General features: G+C 40.2%; 1 protein-coding gene across 3 annotated transcripts in view; it reads right to left on the bottom strand.

The window, feature by feature from the left end:
• Nucleotides 1–1,490: 1,490 nt before the first annotated feature.
• The window catches only part of nhsb (Nance-Horan syndrome b (congenital cataracts and dental anomalies)), an 84,716-nt gene continuing 63,759 nt past the window's right edge, over nucleotides 1,491–22,447 (bottom strand). For 2 of the 3 annotated variants that reach the window (XM_088334242.1, XM_088334244.1), the window contains exons 2-13: nucleotides 20,924–21,076; nucleotides 20,722–20,858; nucleotides 17,493–17,540; nucleotides 16,350–16,394; nucleotides 16,183–16,227; nucleotides 14,754–14,816; nucleotides 14,275–14,470; nucleotides 13,181–13,312; nucleotides 12,122–12,274; nucleotides 7,155–10,292; nucleotides 6,962–7,082; nucleotides 1,491–6,623 (exon numbers count right to left, since the gene is read on the bottom strand). In XM_088334242.1, the coding sequence (XP_088190368.1) occupies nucleotides 5,990–6,623; nucleotides 6,962–7,082; nucleotides 7,155–10,292; nucleotides 12,122–12,274; nucleotides 13,181–13,312; nucleotides 14,275–14,470; nucleotides 14,754–14,816; nucleotides 16,183–16,227; nucleotides 16,350–16,394; nucleotides 17,493–17,540; nucleotides 20,722–20,858; nucleotides 20,924–21,076 (4,865 nt within the window). In that variant the 3' untranslated portion in view covers nucleotides 1,491–5,989. The remainder of the gene's footprint in view (nucleotides 6,624–6,961; nucleotides 7,083–7,154; nucleotides 10,293–12,121; nucleotides 12,275–13,180; nucleotides 13,313–14,274; nucleotides 14,471–14,753; nucleotides 14,817–16,182; nucleotides 16,228–16,349; nucleotides 16,395–17,492; nucleotides 17,541–20,721; nucleotides 20,859–20,923; nucleotides 21,077–22,447) is intronic. The other variant, XM_088334243.1, reaches the window with a different exon arrangement.

Genomic DNA, 22,447 nt, shown 5'->3' with positions numbered 1-22,447 from the left:
CACACATATATATACACAGAACACACACACACGCTCAATTCTTGCTACCGTCCCCAGTCTGGAACTTGCATGTTCTCTCCCTGCCTGAGTGGGTTTTCCCTGAGGACTCTGGTTTCCTTGCACATACCAAAAACATTGCACGGCAGGTCATTTGATAAGTCAAAATTGTCCCTTGGAATGAATCTGTGATTCAACGTTTTTTTGTCTGATATCTTTCTGTGTGCCCTGCGATTGCCTGGCAACCATTTCAGGGTGTCCCACTGTCCGAAGTCAGCTGGTATGGGCCCCCCACGACCCAAGTTAGGAAAATGAATGAATGTATTTGTGTATGTTTTTTTTCATCAAAATATTTTTTATTAATTGTTTTTGCCTGTCTGTTTTTGTGCTAAGCTTCTCCAAATCCCTCCTCTGCTATTACATTTTTTTTCTAATATTGGTCTATTCTATGCAATGTGCTTGAAATCCTTGACAATGCTTGAATGTCGATGTGGTGTTTTAAAGATTTAAAAGTGCTTGAAATTTGCGTGAAGTGCTTGTAAATGCTTGAATTTTTTTTTAACAAGTCTGGTTTAAAATGACTCTGACTTCCCTCTCATGGCTTCGCTCTTCCATTGCATTTAGTATTCACCCATGACTAACTGCAGCTGGCATTAGTTTGTATGGCATTGTCCTTTTAAGTGTCATCGCTCCCTACAGTTCACGCTTAAGATGAAGTACATGCTACACCTAAACAGGGAACTATGAAATGTGTATTAATCCAATAACTACATATCAATTATGGACCTTTAGTATTAGCAAAAAACTAAGTTAGCGTTGTAATGGGAAGAACTTCCTGCAACTGAAAATACAAGATAAATATTACTGCAATTTTTACCTAAAACGCAAACAGGGGGTGGGATTTGTCTCAAAAGCAAATATATTCACTATTTACTCAAGATCTAAAAATCTGATGTCTTGATAAATGCCCATGCAAGATTAAAAATGCATAGATAAATCGCCGATATATTTATGATTCACACCAGATTCCTTCTTTTAATGGTACTGGAGAAACCAGTAAGTATGCTTTGAAAGTCCTTAAAAGGTGCTTGAATTTGGCCATGAAAAAGTCAAGTCAAGTTAGTTCATGTTTATTTGTATAGCCCTTAATCACAAAGAGTCTCAAAGGGCTGCACAGATCAAAGACTATTTCAAACTACTGACTATTATGACACCATCCGCTCATCTAAAACCTACATGAGGGCAAATAATACACAGATATTCTCAACATAAAATATAGGTTATTCATATGCTATCGAGTAGAAGTGTGTTTTAAGCTTGGATTTCAAAATTTCCACTGAGGTTGCAGATCGAATCTCAGGGGGAAGAGCATTCCACAGCACCGGGGCCCGATTGGAGAACGCTTTCGAACCTGCAGATTTTTTCCTGGCTCTTGGCATCTTGGGAGGAAGAACACTGTCTAAGAATCTTTTGAAATAAATCAAGACAACCCATTTTGTTTCCATTCTTTTATTTGGTTATATTACAAAAGAATTTCAACATTGTTGTCTTTTAAAAATGTATTTACATGTTTGTACAAAAATACAAAAATGATTCAAATATGTAACTTCCTAGCTACCTTTAAACTTGGAGTTTCTTTTAAATAGACAGTTAAGCTTGCGTTGATTTTCACATATATTTGAATTTTCTTTTTAAACTCTGTTTAGTGCTGTTCCTTTTTGTACACCTTTTAAAAAATGTCCAGTGTCTGTCACATTTCATTGGATCAAAATTGTATGCAAAAATTGGAACACCTGGAAAATGTGGTCATGAATTTAAGAATTTCATTTTTGTTGTTCTGCTGAGTAAAATGAGGTCTCATACTTTGAATGATAAAAGTTAAAGGGACAGTGTGTACCATAAAAATAATAAAACAAGTACAGATACCATTTCTTTCTTATTTTTTGTCTAGCCATTGGTGAACAAAAAGGGACATATGAGGAGAAAAATGAAGCAAAATAAAAGAGAAAAACAGGCAGAAAAACATGACAAAAGAAAAAAAGAAGTGGTAGCAAAATTAAAGGAACAAGGGGGGAAAAGGGGAGTAAAGAGGACAAAAAGAAAGTTAAAAGCAACAACAAAAAACAAATATAGTAAAAAAGGGAAGAAGAAAACCAGGATAAAAGAAAGAATAAATAATGAGGAAAAAATAAAAAAGCAATAAGGGAAAACCAAAGAAGGTAAAATAGAAAAAGAGAGATTAGATAAAGAGAAAAAGAAATACAAAAATAAGAAATAAAAGAATCACAAAAGGAGAAAAGGGAAGAAAGACTTAAAACATTTAAAAAAAATCCCCGTTTTTCTCTTCAAAGAATGAAGTGTTTCCTACCGCTAGAAGCCGCTAAATAATACACACTGTCCCTTTAAAAAGGTCTAGCGTTAACTCCATTCATTCTCTTACTAAACCAATAGTGTTAAGCCATTCAACCTGGAAATTCAGAACCAATTCAAATTATGTCACTACACCGCGGGGATAAATGACAGGTACAGTACAGGAAAACAAACACAACACACTTCTCCAATCTTTTCATTGTCCTTTTATCCCTCCAAGTTTTAAAATAGAATTCTCACGTTGCATTCTTTCAGTGGCAGAGAGATCACCCATTCACATCCATTGTCCATAATATGAAATAGGAATTCAAGTTTTTTTTTTAAATAACAAAAGTAGAACAACTATTTAACAACTTTTAGTCTTTTAATGTAACATTTTTTCCCAGGCTGTCCTTTTCCGATCAAAAGGCAATATATATCTCTCTCATGCCAACCTTTGCGCCTCTGCCGAGATTGAGAACCCAGCACTAACCAATGTTCCTATTTTCCCATATAATATTCTTTTCAGCCTCTTTAAACATATGATTGTCCAGTGAGTAAGATATACAGTACAAGATAAACCCCTGTTGTGATCATCACCACTATACAGAACAGAATTAGCCAGACAGTTTGTACATCTATTGAGCACACTATTGAACTTGACATTAAAACAGAAAATACTTCTTTTTTTTTGTTCTTCATCCGGAGGCATCCCTCGGATAAAAATAATTATATGGTGGTGTTCTTTCTTTTTTTTCCTTTTGTCATTTGTGTCTTATTGCATGCGATAGAAAACACAAAAACATAATAACATTGGTCAGGAACAAATGCCATGAAGCTGCGTGGGTGTCGTTTGTGTGGAACTCGTATGCGCGATTCACAGCTTTTTACTCACTCCATTGTACACAGTGTCAGTTCTTTAGTTCAAATTCGCTGAGTATGTTTGTCTTCTATCTATCTATCACGACAAAACAAAGGTTGTTGAGGTATTCACAGAATACAGTGAATGGTTCCTATTGAAGTGCACACATAAATGTTTTCTCTGACAGGCGAGAGTTCAACCTGTTAACTCAAAGTCCCTTTCTTCATCTCACTCTAGTTTATTGATTCTCGGGAAAAAGCAGCAACCAACGTTGTGTTTTTTATTTATTTCACAAAAAATACTTTTATTTTAGGATCGATGGATTATTTTATCTACTATGTGTGCGCGCGGTACAGAGCAAATGTGCATACTGTTCTTAGGCATGAAAGTGTCTCACATTTAGGAAAAATTTAATTTTTCTCCAAGTAGCACACATCATTATTCACGGTACCGGAGACTAATGTTGGAGAATAGAGAAGACCAAGTCGTCCTGAAAGGTATGAATTCCCGCTAAAAAGCACTATGAGGGGAACAACACTTTGGTGTATCTAATGATGAATCTGACTTTTAGGGATATGAAATAGAAACATAGTAAATGTTATGTTAGTATTTTGTTCATGGTTGTCAATTAATCATTTGTCACTTTCAATGCTTAGTTTGAGCTGAGGAACAGTCAAACAAAATTTTAGAAATACAGTATATCCTCCACACTCTTCTCAACTTTTTATAAGCCTTGACCCATTTTCATGCCTGGTCATGGCTTAGACATAGCCCAATTACCACTTTGAAATAAAAATACAAGTTTTTAAAACGTCATATTTTCAATACCGGGCAGTATGGCAGCGCAGTGGTTAGCGCGTGTGCGGCACAGTTCTGAGTTCATGGGATCGAACCCCCTGTGTGGAGTTTGCATGTTCTCCCCGTGCTTGCGTGGGTTTCCTCCGGGCACTCCGGTTTCCTCCCACATTCCAAAAACATGGATGTCAAGTAATTTGGCCGGTTCAAATTGTCCCTACGTGTGAATGAGTGAGTTGTCTGTCTCTGTGTGCCCTGCGACTGGCTGGCAACCGGTTCAGGGTGTCCCCTGCCCACTGCCCGAAGATAGCTGGGATGGGCTCCAGCACCCCCGCGACCCTACTGAGGATAAGCGGTGCAGACAATGGATGGATAGACGGATATTTTCAATACCACATCAGTTTACTTACTCAACTGTTTAAATTTGTTGGCACAAAAGGTCAATGAGTCAGACCCTGGGATCACAGAGGGAATCGCTGCTCAAGTGGATTTTCTAAACACACTCCTGTACTGTAACTGGAACAAAAAAAGGTAATAATGGATAATGCTTGCCTTGTTGACTAAAATAGGACGCGGCAGTCACTGGATTGAGCTCTCACCTGTCTCATGCTACTGGGTCAGTGCAAATGAAGGATAGGCAACTAGGAGAGAACAGTGTTCATTAAGATTTCTTTCATGTTGTTCGTGAGACCTGTTCTTCTTTGCTACACTCTTGTTAAAAATGTCTTCTTGTTGTTTGATATAGATTTTATATTCAATACAAATATACATATGCAATTTTTCGAAGGTTCTTTAAGAATCGTCAAGTGCAAAACAGAGGTCGGTTATCGGAAAGCTTTTCAAAGGATTATCTGGTCGACCCGATTTTGGACCCTTTAAAGCGTTTTCACCATTTGCACTGAATGGTGGCTTTAAAACCGCCTCGCAAAGCTTTGTTTCTACAAGTTTAAACAGCACAACACGGTTTTAAGGTACGTTTAAAACATGGTTTTGGCCAGGGTCCATGAGGAGTCACACTAAACACAAGCAAATCTAGCAAAGAAAGGCCACTGTGATTGTCCCAAAAGACCATCACTCCTTAAAATATTCAAATCAAACTAATTTGGATCAGTGGAGATGCGTTTCGAATAAACAGTCACTACAACTTTTCACAGGATTGTTTTTCCATACGATTCCAAACAACCACAGAAATGGTGACAGGTTATTGAAAATCTAGGGGGTGTTCTTCATGCGCCATGAAGAAACTTTAGCACTACGTTTGAGGACACATGCGCAATAACAACGTTTCAGATATTGTGTTTCTGCGAGAAATTTGCAGATATCATTTATGAGATGTTCCAGATTTCAGTTCTATTGATGCAAGTAATCCAAAACTTGGACATGGTCGAGACCATTTAGTGATCTACACATAAGATGGACTCCACTTGGATATGAGTATTGTGCCGATGCAAAGTCTGGTTACTCCTTCGGGTACCAGTACTTAATAGGATATTATACTTTGTTTGAATTTTTTAATTTTATTTCAAGAGAAAGCAGTTCCTGGACAGCACGCACACCCACACCAGACAAGACGAGAAGTACAAATATAAGTGAATCTTACATGTGCTTGTACATGCAATCCTTTTACAAAACGTCTTTGCCTCAGAGCATTTTTTAACCTCATTTACTTTTTATACTATATAAAAGACAGATCAAAATAGACTTTTGATGAATGAGGGAGTTATCATTTTTAATAGTTTAAGGTAAACTTTCTTTGAATATATCTGTGTGTATATATATGTATATATATATTTATATATAACGACCTTTGTCATGTAGTTTCTTGCAACATCTGCATCCAAAAACTTCCATTGCAGTTTCGAATACTGGGCACATTTTATCAACAGTCAGATTTTTGGGTGCATTCGACCAAAGGCTTCAAGAGACACCCAATACAAAAGTAGGAACAAGGCCTTTTTGAAAAACGAGAAAATCTGTTGCCTAATATTATGAAGATCTGTCGTCATGGGGACTTCCATCTGAGTTTTCCGTCTCGCCTTCAGAAATGGCTTGCATGGGAGCAGTGTAGAGGCGGCTACGAGTACTATAGCGACTACTGTTGGCTACTGGTGGGACCCGAGAACGTCCTTGTCGAGATGCAGCTGTCATAGGCAGGATTTTGGGAGTGAAGCTCTCAGAGTTGGCCCTGGGAAAAAGGCCAGGTATCTGAATTGGCTCCAAGTTGGAGAGTGGTGGTTCCTGTTGCACTTGGGGTGTTTCTTCAACTTGACCGATGGGGCATACCAGAATAGATTCTCCATGAGTCTTTGGAGTTATGGGGCTCTTCAGAATTTCTGTGGCTGACATGCGATAACTAGAATCCGATCTGCTTCCTTTCTTAAGCAACAGAAGTTTAAACTCTTCATTGGATGTATTGGATTTCTTGGCGCTGCGGTAGATTGGAACAGGGGCACGTTGAGACCCAGAAGAAGTAGCCATTGTGGCTGGGGCGTTGAGCGGAGTGGGTGGTGGCATAATGGCATTGTTGACAGTGTTAGCATTTGCTGGTGTTGTCGAGCTTAGGCGGGACTTCACATTCAAGTCCCCTGAATCTTTACGTCCTAGAACTTTTCTTTTGGATCTGTACAAAAAAGTCAGAATCAAGACAAAACAGTTGGTGAAAACATACGAAACGACAAGGGAACAACTTAATCGTACTCGAAAATCCGCCTACATCCAGTCACTGAAATTGCTATTCAGATTTATCCTGCACAAATTCAGATGTTTGTCACTGAAAACATGAGATGTATTACTGCTAATAAATACATCTTATTGGAGTTCTTCCCTCCTAAAAATCATTGTGCCTACCAGTCAAGTAAAGACATGAAGTCCAGAATTGACGATTGGGCAACTTCCATGCTACTTGCATTCTCTCTTAAATTTTAGTCAAGTGAAGAGACATATTACAAAGACGAGCACCTGTGTATCATGGCAAATAAATCTTCAGTTGTTCTGGACTTGTTGGGTGATGTCGTCATCTCGTCATCAAATTTGGCATCATCCGTCAAAGGGGAAAGGGAGTTGTCGGTGGGTGTGGAATCTACAACACAAATAAAGTAACCACACATAATTGTACGTTTGAATATCTATGTTAAAATGAACACAAGCGTACCTTTACTAAAATAGTCCTCCGTGTCAGGAGTGGTGGAGTCGTCTTTATTTTCATGTGGCAGCAGGTGATGGGCACTTCTGGTAGCACCTGATGTGTCTTCTTCTTCTTCCTGCACCACTTGTCTTATTCTCCTTGTATCGCTGATTAGGTAAGGATGCGATAATTCCACTGTGGTACCAGGCACTTTGACTGGACTAGTCCAGGGCCCTGAGTCCAGGTGGGATCCTCCAGCAAACTCGTAGGCTGGAGGGGGAGGTTGATCTGTTCGCATTCCCACCATATAACATGTGGCCCTCTGTGATTCTTTTACTTCTTCTTCTTCCTCTTCCTCCTCCTCCTCCTCTTCATCATCATCATCTTGGGAAAAAGAGCGCTCTCCCAAGATCCGTAACTCTGGGTGTGCATGAGTCGAATGTGTCAGCCCTCTAAACTCTGTGTGTGAGCGGATATGTGTATGTAGATCCACTGGTGAAGGATGAGGGGCCCGTGGCACGGGCCGATGCAAAGGGGAACTGTCATCCGAAAGTTCTGAAAATGGGTCAATACGTGTCCTGAATGCTGTCATTGACCAGAATGTTCCGGGCCCGTATCGATCTTGTCTAAGTAGTAGGCTTTCGTATGAAGGAGGACCATCAGGGTGACGTCCAAGGGGAGGTGGTTGAGAGTGATTGGGGGAGCAGGTGTGGTCCTGAGTTGGAGGTCTGGGAGGCGGTCTACGAGGAGGGAGAGGTCGGGTGGTAATAGGGGGTGGGGCTAGTGTTGCACCGCTGGAAGGAAACTTAGATTTTTTTACAGCAACTAAACCACTTGCACTTCGCATGTCTGAGCTGGACATAGTATTACTAGATTTGCTGACAGAGTGAAGCTGTACTGAGCGTAAAATTGATGGAGTTATTGCCAGCATGTTAGAGCTGGGAATCAAAGCAGTAGTGTGTGCACATGGTGGCGGGTTGCTATTCACTGACTCGGGGCCCAAGGTCTTTGTTCCATGGGTAATATTTGCTCTGTGTTTGTTATGGTGAATTGTGTGGAAGTGTTGTGTTCTGTGTGAGCGTGTATGTCTGACATAGCCACCGTGAAGAATATTAAGATCAAGTTGAGAAGGTGGCGGTGGAAAGTCTGGGTCTCTCTTGTAAGCAGAGGACGTAGGAGTTCCATCGGGTGGAGGATGTTGCAAGGACGAAAGAGAAGACTTTCTCTCGGGCACTTTGGGCTTTCTTTTGCCAGTAGAGGGGGAAAGCGGGCCTGGGAAAAATGCTGCTGAAGTTGAGGGTAAAGTAGAGGTCGGCGTTTCTGATTGGCTTGAATAGCCACTGGATGGTGAAGCCAGACCTGCCAACTTCTCTGGTGACCCAAGTTTGACGTCATCAGGTGGATGTGGTGGACTAGCAGCTCTTGTCTCAGACGACTGGGAAATTGACTGGGATTGTGTATCAGTGGAAGAGGATGAGCTATCTGGTGACTTGATACAATCCATAACTGTTGTACCTGTGGCTGTACTTGAGTTGGACAAAGATTTGTATTCAGAATTGTTGGACTTGAGCTCTGAATTGTGAAGCCAAAGATCTGCATAATCAGATTGCACTGCTCCTTCATCCTTAAATGAGTGTGTATCTGCTGAGCTGAAAGACATGGGCTCCACAATATCTACACTTTCTCCAAGACCCATTACCCAGGTTCCCATAGGCTCTGCCCTGAGACAAGATGTCTGTAATGGTTCTGGAATGCTTCCAAGTTCCAGTTCCAACCTAATATCTGTGGAAGACAATGTAAGAACCTCCTCACTAACCATCATTGTTTGGTCTTGATCCGCTTGTGTGTCTGTTCCTACATCAACACAACTACTAGCTTCTTTCAGAGAGGATGTACGCACAGGTGGAGGAGGTTTTACTTTTGGTTTCCTCAATGGACGACAGGGCCTCGTCAGCGTCATAGAACCTGTTTTGTATTCGGATGACGAGTAGACTCGTTGGGGACTCGGTTGTGCTGGTACAATGTTTTTTTCATTCCCTTGGTCTGCATAGTTATACATGTAATGTCCACAAGTCTGATCGCTCTTGCCAAACTGCTCAGATTTGTACAAACCCTCTGCATCGGATGAGCAATGAGAGCCCGTGTCTTTGTCAGTGTTGTTTATATTTTCACTATAACATATTTGGTCTTCTAGAGTTTGCTTAGAGCTTCGGTCCTGGATTCGACATTGGTTTTGGGCGTCCTCTGGGTAATGGTCTTGGTCAAGTGGGTCCTGATCTGCAGGATACGCCCATTCCCCCTCACTGGCTGTACTGACTCCTGCATCATCAAGCTGGTCTGTTGCTGAGGATGTAAATGAGCTTGACCTGTGCCCGGGTCCTTGGGGTCTCATTTCAGAATGGTAAACTGGATCCAGGGAAAATCCCTCATCAATGGCATTGGGTACAGTGTTGAGTGAAAGCTCAGAGTCACAGTGGGATGAGCCTGTTAGTGGCGGAGAAGAAGGTGGGGGAATGGTCTCCGAAGTTTGAGAAGGGCATGTAGAGCTAGAACCACTCCAATTACCACTAGATGACTGATGGTCTTCCTTCTGGTCTACATGGCTACTCAGCACCCCTGTCGTGGACACAGAGTGAATTGGACTACTAAAAGTATCAGAACTTGATGAGATCTCACAGCTGCCCATGTCAGCTTTTCGGGGTAAACGAGAACGACCTCTCTCCATCCAGCAATGCTCTGGGCTCCCGCCTCCTCGATCTCTTTCCCCAGATCGTTGCATTCGTTTTAGGCTTCCTAGTTGCAGTGGCTCAGGAGCTGCTTGGTCATCTGTGCTCTCCTCTTCATCTTTCATCATCATCATCTTCAGCCTTGGACTCGGGCCAGTCGGGATATAATCCTCGGGTTCATATGGCGACAGTTCCTCGTCTTCGTCATCGTCGTCATCATAATTGTCATCATCGTCTTCATCACTATCCATCAGGCGCCCACCTTCTCGCGGTAGGCTGCGAGATCGCAAACGACCGGTGTGGGATGTGGTACTTGTGTATGTAGAGTCGGATTGATCACCAAGGGAAGAAATGTTGCCTGTTGAATGGGAAAGAGATGCTGGGATTCCTTGATTGCCTCGTTGAGCTCTAATGCGTCTCCTGGATGGGGCTGCTGTACCTGCAGATGATACAGTGGAAACACAGGGAAACAATATTTAGATTACTTGATTGGAATTTCATGGTTCTGAATCAACAGTGAACCCCTGAGCAGTCACGGTTGGAGGTTCACGTACTTGACAATATTTGACATAATTTTTCTCTGTGTTTGGGTCGAAATATACAAAAACAATTTTTGCAGTATTTTGTAAAATTTCGATGTTGTGGTTAGGTCCAAGCAGTTGTTTCTATTTAAGTTTTGTTTGTGTTTCACAGAGTTGAATAGATCATCTGATTTAATTCCCTCGTGATGCAGCTACATCAGTTTTCTGCAATGCTTATCTTCACTAGGGTCACTGGAGTGCTGGAGCCCAACCCATTTCCATCTTCGGCAGATCTTGGTGCCAGACAGTTGCATGGCACACAGACATAGACAACTCACTTGCTCATTCTGTCATGATTATTGATGTGACTCAGCTGTGCCCGCTCCTTTGGCACCAACTGCCACGGGTTCTGATAGGCTCCCGATCAGTATTTGAACTCAGTCCTGTCTGTCCCCTTTTGTCAGCCCATCTTCGTACCTCAGTGAACATTAGGCAAGCCTTTTTCGACCCTGACTCCCACCTGTCCGTTTTTTTTGCTCCCGTCTGTCCCCGGCTTCGACACGTTTTTGATCCTGACCACGTCTGCTCTTCCGTCCTGGCTTTTGACCTCTTTTTGTCCCTGAATACGTCTTCTCTCCTATTCTTGCTTACGACTCGCTTCCGATCCTGACCACGTTTTTGCTCTCCTGTTCCAGCTACCAACACGCTTTTTCTGTTCCTCACACCGTCATCGCTCACCACAAAAGATCCACTTTCACCTTCGGAGCACAATCCGAGTGTCAGAGCGACTTGCTTCCCACGTCCAGCGAACACCGGATCGTGGGCGCAGCCCTTTCTCTTTCTTCCAATAAAACTTGTGAGAAACGCAACGCAAGTGGGTCCTTTCTCCGTTCTGGTCCTGACACATTCACGCCTAGGGACGATTCGGACCGGCCTAGTAACCTGACATGCATGTGGTAGCAGACAGGAGTGCCCAGAGGAATTGACCGCAGGCACGGGGGGACTATGCAAACTCTGCACGTGGAGGCTGCGGTAGCTAGAATCGAACCCTGGACCAGCACACCGTGTGCGCTAACCACAGAGCCGCCGTGCTGCCCGCTTATTTTTCCATGTAATACTACTCTTGTGATTTATTTAAAGGCAGTTTGTGTTAAATATTTAATTTTTGCATACAATTATTTAGGGATGACTGAGTATTGATACCTGGTATAAAACGACCATCTTAAAATAATGGACTAAGATTTAGAAACTAGTCTAATATAATCTTTTCATCATTAGTATTTATCGAAAGTTTTTTTGGGTCATGGAATTTAAAGCACTTGTGGTATTGGTGTCTTGTATCATTGAATCAAGAATCTTGTATCGGTCTGAAAAAAAGCGGTATTAAATATCCCCACATTCAACACTATTTCAGGAGTCTTTCCATGCTTCCAAAATTCCAATCTTATGTAAATGTGTACAGTAATTGTGGATGGTGTCATTTCACGTTTCACAGCTTGGCTGGTTTACCACGCCTGTGAATAGGTTGCGTTCACTGTGCTTTAAAATGTGGGTGGTTGTTTGATATTGGTGACTGAAGAGACCATTAAGCGGTTAATAGTAGTTTAGTCAAAGCAGTAGTAAAACAAAAAACTTGTATGAACTTAAATTAGGCATACTAGCGTATTGGTATTAGCCTTAAGCGCTTTTGAAGACCTGGTGGGCAAATGGTAAGGAATGACATGAGGAAACATTCAAAGCAACTTACATGCTATGAGGAAATCGTCTGTTTGGCAGCCAGAGTCTCGAGTGTGGTGAAGGCGACCACTAATTGAGAAGTCTTCGTGACACAGCGAGAGTTGGTGCGGATTGGCATGGACAATTATTGTCCGCTCTCTTGCTACTGGTGATTCATCTGAGTCTAAATGTAAAATGACATAGTATGCTGAGTCTCAGTAGTGTCAAGTTAAAGTCACGTTCATCATGGAATATGAGGGAGAGATGATCAAACCACAAGACTGCAATAACATGCTTTAGCAGACCGTTTTCTGGTTTATCGCAAACTAAAACTTTGGATAACATAATATGAAAGCCTTTATGTTATGCTCATTTTGATGCCCAAACGTCTTACGATGTGCAAAACAATTGTACATTGTTTTATAAGACCGCATGCACATGGGGAAAAAAAGAAAATATGAACCAGGAGATAGCTCAGATCTTTTAGCGCCTTTTGTTTATGGACTGTAGTCGTTAAGTTACAGGAAATAAGTGACCTAAAACAGACTTTTAAGATTTTTGGGGGTGATTTTTATTACATTGGGGTCCTCACTTCATGAAGGTAAACTTAGGTGAACAATATTATTTGTTGACACGTTTTTACCTCCATCCTTTTTTCGGAAAGATTTTCGTCTACGCAAGCCCCCGTCTAACGCAGTGTGTGCTACATTAGCTTAGAGCTTTAGAAAGAGTTTAGATAGACATATTTATCAAACCATTAAATTAAAATGAACATAATCACTTGTCATGTTTGCAGATGAATGCATTTGGTGATTGCAGTGTCAATATTGTCCAAAAGAAACAACTCCTCACTCCACAATTAAAGATTACACAGACAAAGCAGTGGGTCCTCAACTCATTGAAAAGTGAATACAAATTTATTTTGTGTAATGTTGTCTTTTAATTCCATTTTTGAATGTAGTGGATCCACAGTAATCTTTCTCCCAGGAAGCAATGGATATGCATAAAAGTATGATCCTTCAACAGATCTGAGCCATCCATACATCTATCAAAAAAGGCAGAAAAACAGTACTAATTTAAACCAACATACCCATGTCCTGTTGTACTCGTTTGGGTATACCAGTGATGGTCTTTCTTCTCCTCAACTTCCTTCTTCTCTGAAGCACTGACTGGGAATGGACAAGGGAGCAACGTGCACTAGCTTCTCTATCAAAACCAACTCCTGGGAAAAAAAATGAAATAAAGAACAATGTTGACTTGTTTAATTTTCTAGTACAGTATTAGCTCGGTCCAAATGTGAAAGTCCGTGAAGTAAAAAAACTGTATTTATTCATCCAACTGCTCCCCTCCCTGTCGGAGTGGATAAGCCCTCCTCAGTTCCCTTTCCTCACATGGTTAGTGTGTGCCTTGCCATAAATCTCATTTTTTTTCTATTACCATTTATTTTGTTTTTATCATACTTTAACCATTCCGTGCGTCTGTGTATAAGATGTTCCAGGTTGTTGGGTGCCGATAAAGGAGGGGATTTTATTGTCTTATCGTACACTGAATGTTTTTACAGAGCACTTTGACAATTTATTGCCTTAAAAGTGCTTTACAAATACATTTGATTTGATATTTTTTCAATTATTTTTTTATTACTCAAGAACAAACCCAATTTGTAAGCTCAAGAATTTTTTTTAACAGATAAAAGTATTGTACTTTGTGAATTTTGTTTTTTTTTACACATATGTATTGTAGTAACAGTTTCAAAAAAATTCTGCTGTTTTATTGCACAACTTCATGATTTAAGGACCCGATCCACCACACTTTGCTGCCATCATCTGGGCATTATGGAAAACTGCATTTACCTCATGTTTCTGTCCTACAGAGACCATATATTTTTCCATTATCAATCATTTTTGAAAAAGCGCCAGGGAGCCACGAGGGAGCGCCAAATACCCGCATGTGGCTCCTGAGCAGGTTTAGCTGGTGGAGAGGTTATTTGTTGGCGATAGAAAGCGTCTTCCTCTGTTTAGCCGATCAAAAGTCGCAAGGCAGTGAAACAGCAATAACTGAAGCATAAAGTAGCAATGTGTCTCTGTACTGTGTGTCAATATTGGATAAATCACCAAATTTATGGTGAAAGAATTGCTTTTATTACTTTTACCCAGACAAGTCAAAAGGGAGTGTTTTCTATTTTACCTGTGACGTTAATGGGAATGATACAGGAGGAGACGGCAAGAGAGTCATCCGAAGCTGTCTTCTGATCGCAGTGGGACACCTTCTCCTTCGACCATTTTGTCTCCTTGTCCTGGGCGGATTGTGGAACAGGTGCCGAGGTCTTTGTTTGGTGACCTGTTAACACTTCATCATCATCTTCGTCGAGCGTTGAGGTAGCCTTGAATTAAAAGTCAACCGCATTAAGCAAAATTGAAATGTACAGTTGCATTAAAACCAACCAGAGAAGTAATGCAAACTGCCAAAGACCATTTTGGGATTTACAAAAGTATAAAGTGGTTCACATTTGTGTCAACATACTGTACTGTACTGTACATGGAATTTTTGCAGTTTTTCCAGCTGTGGAATGATTCTACTAATAATGAATGTGACTGAAAACGAATAACATAACAAATATGAATATGTGAATAAGGGAAATGAAACAAAAAACAAAAGTACAATACCTTTCGATTCCATGGAATGAAGATGCATCCCTCAATAGGATGAAGTGAGTAAAAGCACTGAAACTATAAACAAATAATGCAACAAAGGAAAAGACAAATCATGTAGCATGGCAAAAATAAAAGGATGTATTTATGAATTGCATTCTAAAATAAAACAGGTCAACAAAGTCTGTGTGTCTATGTGTCCCACTTTCTTGTATAACGTTAGTGCCAATTATTACAGAGATTATTATATAACCAAAAGCACTGTTTTTTAACTGGTGGGTTGGGACCCAAAATTTGGCCTTTGACCCGTTTTCAGTAGTCCGGGAATTTTCCTTGGCAAAATAATGTTAAGAAGAAGAAAAAAACATAGGGCCAATTACACTCCCTAACAGCAGTTGGTTATAATGCCCAGCTCAATCTCTTCTACGTGATCAGTCAATCGTCACATTTGAGAGGGACCACATCTAATTTTATTTTGAATTTGTGGGTTTTGTTTCCTTTTCCTGCACATAAACTTGGGCCCCAAAAAAGTTAGTGAGTAGGGAAAGGAAAAGTGAAACACAGTGACAACAGCGATCGAGTCGAAAAAGGAAATTATTGCAAAATACGAAAATGGTGTACGAGTGTCTGCCATTTATTTATTTATATAACACGCTACAGTGGGCATTTGCACGTCACACTGGGTATTTGTATATTGTATTCTTTTGGCTTTATTATTGTACTGTTCTCAGCTCAGGGATGCAGCTGGAAATGTGAATTTCCCTTCGGGGATGAATAAAGTATCTATCTATCTATCTATCTATCTATCTATCTATCTATCTATCTATCTATCTATCTATCTATCTATCTATCTATCTATCTATCTATCTATCTATCTATCTATCTATCTATCTATCTATCTATCTATCTATCTATCTATCTATCTATCTATCTATCTATCTATCTATCTATCTATCTATCTATCTATCTATCTATCTATCTATCTATTTAAGCGATGCTAGATGGTACAGTAAATGGTCTAAAAATGTTATATTTTTAGCTTTTTATCAGTATATCATTCTTGGTAACTAAATAATTATTTAATCAGTGATGTCTAGGCACACACTTTATTAAAATCTGCATTTCTTCCAGTATAAGGCCATTTTAAAGGAGTTTATGCGAGTCACTTAAATGTAAGTATATACAGTCCTTGAAGTTGTTTCGGTATTGCTGGTCATATCTCTTTAAAAAAAATAAAGGTGAATCATTATTTTGCCAAGGAAAATCCCCGTGCCCTACTGAAACATCCTTGCATTGAAAAAAAAAAATTAGTAAGTGGAAATGTTTCCTTGATTTGGGGTGGAATAGTAGGTCCTGGAGTCAAACCAGTTCGAGAACCAGTGCTTTGAAGAATGACTTTCCCTCATTTATTATTTGAAGTACATCAACTTTGAATAATCCATACCTTTCTTTTTATTGTCTGAACGTCAGCTTCTTGCCCTGGTCTCTCCTACAGAAGTGAAAAACACAATAATAGCAGTTAATATAGCTCACAAACGTGTGATGTCATTTGATGATGTGGTTTGAAATTATTTATTGTTGGGCAAATTTCTGACGAATGTTCAGCCTTACTTTTCTCTGAACAGTTTGGATTTCTGTTTCCTTCACCGTCCTCTCCTTAACGAAACAGAAATAGGAGAGAGGGGTTTTAGATACTCAAACATTTGTCAGACACAAAGAAGTGGAAGGATGATGGAACGTTATTATTTAGATTTACCAGTAAAATGAATATATAAAGCGGGGCAGAACTGGTAATCAGGTAAAATATAATGTGGGCAACCGGCTTTAGTATTCAAAGCAGTGGTATCTATTTTTATTTTCCCCCCATTTTACAAAAATATCTTTCTAAAATTTAGAATGAGAATTGTACGGATGAATTTACAATATTTGCAGCAAGCCTATTAAATGTTTATAGGTGGTAGAGTTAAGTGTTAAGCTTGTTGTGGAGTTATTTGAGGATGTATTCTACCCACAATTTATTGTTCTACTTTTTGTATTGCTCGAAACATGGTTTATTATTTTTATTTATTGTTATTATCATTAGGACAGCACGGCGGCGCAGTGGTTAGCACGTGTGCGGCACAGTTCTAAGGTCTTGGGAACCTCTTGCGTGGGTTTCCTCCGGGCACTCCGGTTTCCTCCCACATTCCAAAGACATGCATTTCAGGTGGATTGGCCGGTCCAAATTGTCCCTAGGTGTGAATGAGCGAGCGAGTTGTCTGTCCCTGTGTGCCCTACAATTGGCTGGCAACCGGTTCAGGGTGTCCCCTCCCCACTGTCCGATGATTGCTGGGATGGGCTCCAGCACCCCCGTGACCCTACTGAGAATAAGCGGTGCAGCTAACGAGACGAGACGAGAGGTTATTATAATTATTTCCCTATTGTCTTGTAATATGAACTTATCTAAATATGTATATTCATGAAGTGTTTGTTATATGTAAATACACAGAAGATCTAGCTGTGAGACAAAGGGGTAGGATTAAATAAGCATATGTTACTTCCTATTTCTCATCGGATATGTTAAGTTACATTATTTTTGTTTCTTTTCCTTTTTTTGTTATGTTCGAAATAAAGAAAGTCTCATTAATTTATTAAAGGTCCAGCACACTGTTTTTGAGAGCCAAGTAGACCGTGAGAAGAACTGAATATGAAATTGAATGCCACTTTATACTACATGATAGGATGTTGTAAACCGACTGTGAATATTTCATTTACCTTTGTGGGTTGATAGTCCAACTCTCGCTCTTTCTCTTCTCTTTCTTGCTGCATGGGAAGACCAACATATGACCTTGGTTCAGTTTGATGGGACTCAAACAGTAGGGCATAACATACCGTAAAACTTTATTTTTACTTTTGTCATCCATCATTATATTATTTTTTGGTGTTTACATTTAACTTCCTGCTAATGGTCTGAATGTATAAGTTCTGTCTTCAAGGCTGAAGTACAGGGTGTTCTAAACATCTTGGGCACATTTGAAGTCAACAAATCTCCTTAACTATGAATGGTAAGATAAAAGTTGTGCCGTTTTTAAAGCTAATAACATTAAGTTTTTGTAAAACCATTAATTTTTTTATTTCTTTAAAGACCCAAGAATAGTGTTTGCTCAACCAGAAAAGGTGCTTCGTGAGCTTGATTTTGCAAAAACTGAAACATGGACAGTTGTTCAACATGTATTTCGCATACTATTTAGAAAAAAGCCAGCAGAGGGGAAGTCCATAGTCCATAGTAAATTCATAACCGATCGGTGCTTATGCTTAGCTGAATGAACAGGACGTTCCTTGACTTCAAGAGATGTGATTGAACGAGTTTGTACTGCTTTCCAGCGGAGCCCCAGTATATCGATCAGCAGAGCTAGTAGGGAACTTCAGTGTCCTGCAACAACTGTTTGACGTGTCTTAAGACGACTTTACTTGACGCCTTACAAGCAACTTTTCTTCCAAGAATTGGAGGACACTGGTAATCAGGGTTGGGTAGGGTTACTTTAACTTTATTACTTTCAATTACTTTTGGATTACTCCAATACCAAATATGCCCATAAAAGACAAAAGAAACTAAATATGAATAATATTACTAAATTTTGTGCAGGCTTGGGGAGTAACGGAATACATGGAACAGCAAAAATGATGTTGGCAAGCTGTTTGGATTTATTTTCATTTTGTTTCTGTCGCATTTTATGTTAGTTTTGCCGGGGATCAAAGAGATCAAAGCCAGGAGAGAAAGCTTACCACGTGTTGTGGGTCATAATTGTATTCATATTTAGTTTCTTTTGTCTTTTATTAGCATATTTGGTACTGGAGTTATCCAAAAGTAATTGAAAGTAATCAAGTTAAAGTAACCCTACCCAACCCTGCTGATAATCCAACTCGTCTTGGCTTTTGTATTTCAATGCAGAAAATGGAAGATGGTAGATTTGATGACCGGCTTGTTTTAGCAATGAGGAGAATTTCCACGTAAATGGCAAAGTTAACCCTTTTGACATGCATTCTCTTTTGTGACACAATGCATGTCAGCGTAAGTTATTTGGCCGTGAACTTAAAAGTGTGATATCTCAGCTTTTTATGAATATTCTTTTGACCTCTTTTTACCTCCATTCACTCAAATGATTATTGGAATCAGACCTATCTATACACATATACTTTTTCATTTATTTACTCCTCCTTTTAACAAACCGAACCTATAAAATTTGTAATTATTTTGTTTTTTCCCCTCGCCCCTTAAGAGTGTACAATTTTTAAAAGTGCCTACAAAACTAACTGAACTGTACATGCATATAGATACAATGTCTAGGTGAATATTTTATAAGGTCTAATTAGTCAAAAAGTGGTGCCAATTTTTCTCGAGCGAATTTTCTTGACAATAGCAGTTTCCCCCAAAACCGTAAATGTTAGTTTTGCCTACAAACTGCTATTACCTGGGCTTTGGCGCCACTATGTGTTTTGTGAACACGCAACAGAAATGTTTACTTCGCATACAATTGACTCCCCGGCACTGAATAATAAAATACCAAAATGCAGGGAAATGCTTTGAAATACACCAGGTTTATAATAAATCAAAGATTACGAATTCTAACGGATGTCTATACATCCAAATAATATATATAGCATGTTTTGTATATAATATGTGGTTGGCTCCTAATTGCAATCACATAAATCACAGCACAATTCAATTTTAGATGGCTACATGTTTTCACAACCTAGGGAAAATTGGAGTTTACTTTTCATTGCAATCACTTGATCCAAAAATCATAAAAATGTACATATTATGTATCCGCAAGCCACGAGGGTTAACAAGCGTAAAACTTCTTGAGCATCAGAGGGATTACCCGGAGAAAGCTGTCTAAGGACCCTTCGTCTTTGAAAGAGCAACTGTTAATGGTGAGACATACATGGTTCATGAATAAATTAGGTGAGAACGAGTCTGGTGATTTCATTTTACAACAGGATGGGGCACCACCCCACTGGAGCCTCAGGGATGAAACCGTTTCTGAACACAACACTGCGAACACAGATGGATTGGACGGTCTAGAAAGAATGATCATGATCCCCAGATTTCCAAATCTCACAACCTATGATTTGTTTTTGTGGAGATTTGTGAAAGGATTGGTCTAAATGCCCCCTATTGCAAGATATGTGGAACAAAAGCTGTTGCAACCATTGACAATGTTAGGGTCCAGTAAGCCTCCTTCCACTAGAGGGCCCTAAGCGGCTTTAGAACTAGCCACAGGTGTGTGCAATCTCCACACACCTGTGCCTAATCCTCCTAGCCTTTTATATACGACTGTTTGGACACCATACTTTGTTGGGTCATTCTGTTAAAGTTTGGTGTTATATGCTGGAATGAGTTTGGCAAGAAATTGACAATCGGCTTTATGTGTGTTGTGTGACCAATGGTGACCCCACATTGAACATCTTTGAACTGTATTTCATGTAAAAATAGAGATTACAAGATTTCTGAATTTACCTGATGTGTTTTTATATCTTTGATAGTTTCTGAAATATTCAGTGTCAAAATGTGCCCAATACTCTGTACTTTGAGACCCATCTAGTGTACCAGTATGTATTTTCTTCATCAGCTTTTTGATTGTAATTTTTATCATTGAGTATTGGAATACAATACCCAAACTGTCAATACCTGCTATACTGAACCTTATTTGACAGGTATTTGCAAAGGCAGCTCTTACCAGGACTAGATGCTCCTAAATGGCCATCTTACATGATACGAATAAACAGAATTACATGCAATCTTATCGAAAAAATGCCACATTGAAGTATTTACTATCCATCGGTGATCCTTAAGGTACCATGACTACTTATCGAAAACGGGTTGCTTAAAAATTGATTTCAACAAGAAATAAACCGCAATTCAGCCAATGATTGAGGCTAGACTGAGCAATAACCTGCCCATGTGTCTGTCATTGTCCTGACCCGACCACATTCTGCTTACCGCTCGCGCCAGCCTGCTTCTCTGTTGTCGCCTGATGGAATGCGGCGAGGGAAAGGTGGGCAAAGGGGGCACCGTAGAGATGGAAATAGTCACCCTGTTCTTCTCCCGACCGGTGGCCCTCTCGTTCTGTTTTTCATCTAAAAGGTGGAGCATGCTTGTGTGAAAAAACAGTCAAAGAACTCTATTTAGCAATAGCTGTCACCTCTGTGCAGGGCTCTTAGGCTGAGCTGAGCGTTTTTGTGCAGTTCCTCCAGACATGGCGGTCGGGTGCTTGGATGGAACACGTTGTGTTGTTGGTGCCATGGGGCTTGATAGTGAGCTGACAGCTTACTCTCGATGTCCAAATTTGACACAGCTATAAATGGTACGGGGTGGGGGGAGAACAACAACACAAATCTGTGAGAAACTTTCAAGCAGCTACATACTGGATATTTTGGGGGGCAGTGGTGGTATTTTTTCCATGTTTCCGCCCATTTTTACAAACAGCATACATTTGCAATCAAAACAGTGTATGACACAAATCAACCATGTAAAGCAGAAATATCAACTCGCGACAGTAAGAGAACTGTACTACAGAAAATGACGGCAGGGCTTGGTATGCGTTTTGTTTTTAGTAACTCACAGACAGAGATACCCCTCATGTATTGACAACTTCTAGTAATATTGAGTACAGCAAAGATTACAATGATTGTGTAATGTTAACTTGGATTCGTGGTTTATCTTACATGTCATTCAAATGTATTCCCAAATTCTTAAACCAGCAAATTGGAGGAAATAGTACACGTATTTTTGCATGAAATACATATACATTTCATCCGTATATTCAAATTATTTTCCGTGATAATGCATTTTCAAGACAGGACGCCTTGCTTTGCCATATTGTTTTATTATGTTTATTTATTAGTTGAAGAGTTTACAAGTGTTTGATGCCCAGGCTATGTGTTGCGGGTGGATGCAGTAATGGTACAAAAAAGGGCGAGCAGCCAAAAAGGCGCTTGGTTCCCCCCCAAAAAAAACTCACAGGGAGCAGCCAAGGGAGTCAAACTGGGACGGATCAAAAGGCGGCAACTGCTATGGCAATAAAGGTGAAGTTGACCAGGCTAACCAAGGAACACTGCAAAACCAGCTCTAACACAAGGCTAGCCAGCCAAAAAACACACTGTGGGCAGCCAACGGGCGCCACCCGGATGCAGACAAAACAGGAAAACCCTTGGTAGGCCAAATGCTAGCTCAGGGGTGGCTAACCTGCTCCTGGAAAACCGCATGTCCTGCATGTTTTGGAGGTTTCTCTGCTCCAATCCATGTGATTCCAATCACCTGCATTGTTATAAAGCTCTCACAAAGCCTGATAACAAGCTGAAAATTGGCATCGCCTGTGTTGGAGCAGAGAAACCTCCAAAACATGCAGGACGTGCGGCTCTCCAGGACCGGGTTAGCAACCCCTGTGCAGCTAGCTGGACATAATTATACCGAATGCAACACGTGGTGAAAAACACAGACAGAATGGAACTATTGCCTACCTAAAAGGAGGCAATACAGGAACACATGCTGTAATGGTAGCAGGTAAACTTACACCACTTCGTATTTGGCGGATAAACCTTGCAACTCTGTAAAAACAGCCACAGGTCCCCCAGCGACAGGGTAAGCAAAATTCCTATTTCTCCCATCAGAAATGAGCTGTATGCAGTCACTATTCACCACAATGGCCCGCTGTTATGAAGCCGTC

Source organism: Urocampus carinirostris, chromosome 4 (assembly GCF_059441175.1).
Source record: "Urocampus carinirostris isolate Australia breed hairy pipefish chromosome 4, RoL_Ucar_1.0, whole genome shotgun sequence".
NCBI classification, from domain to species: domain Eukaryota; kingdom Metazoa; phylum Chordata; class Actinopteri; order Syngnathiformes; family Syngnathidae; genus Urocampus; species Urocampus carinirostris.
Note: the sequence above shows the minus strand (reverse complement) of the source record. Positions and strands in the feature narration are given on the sequence as shown.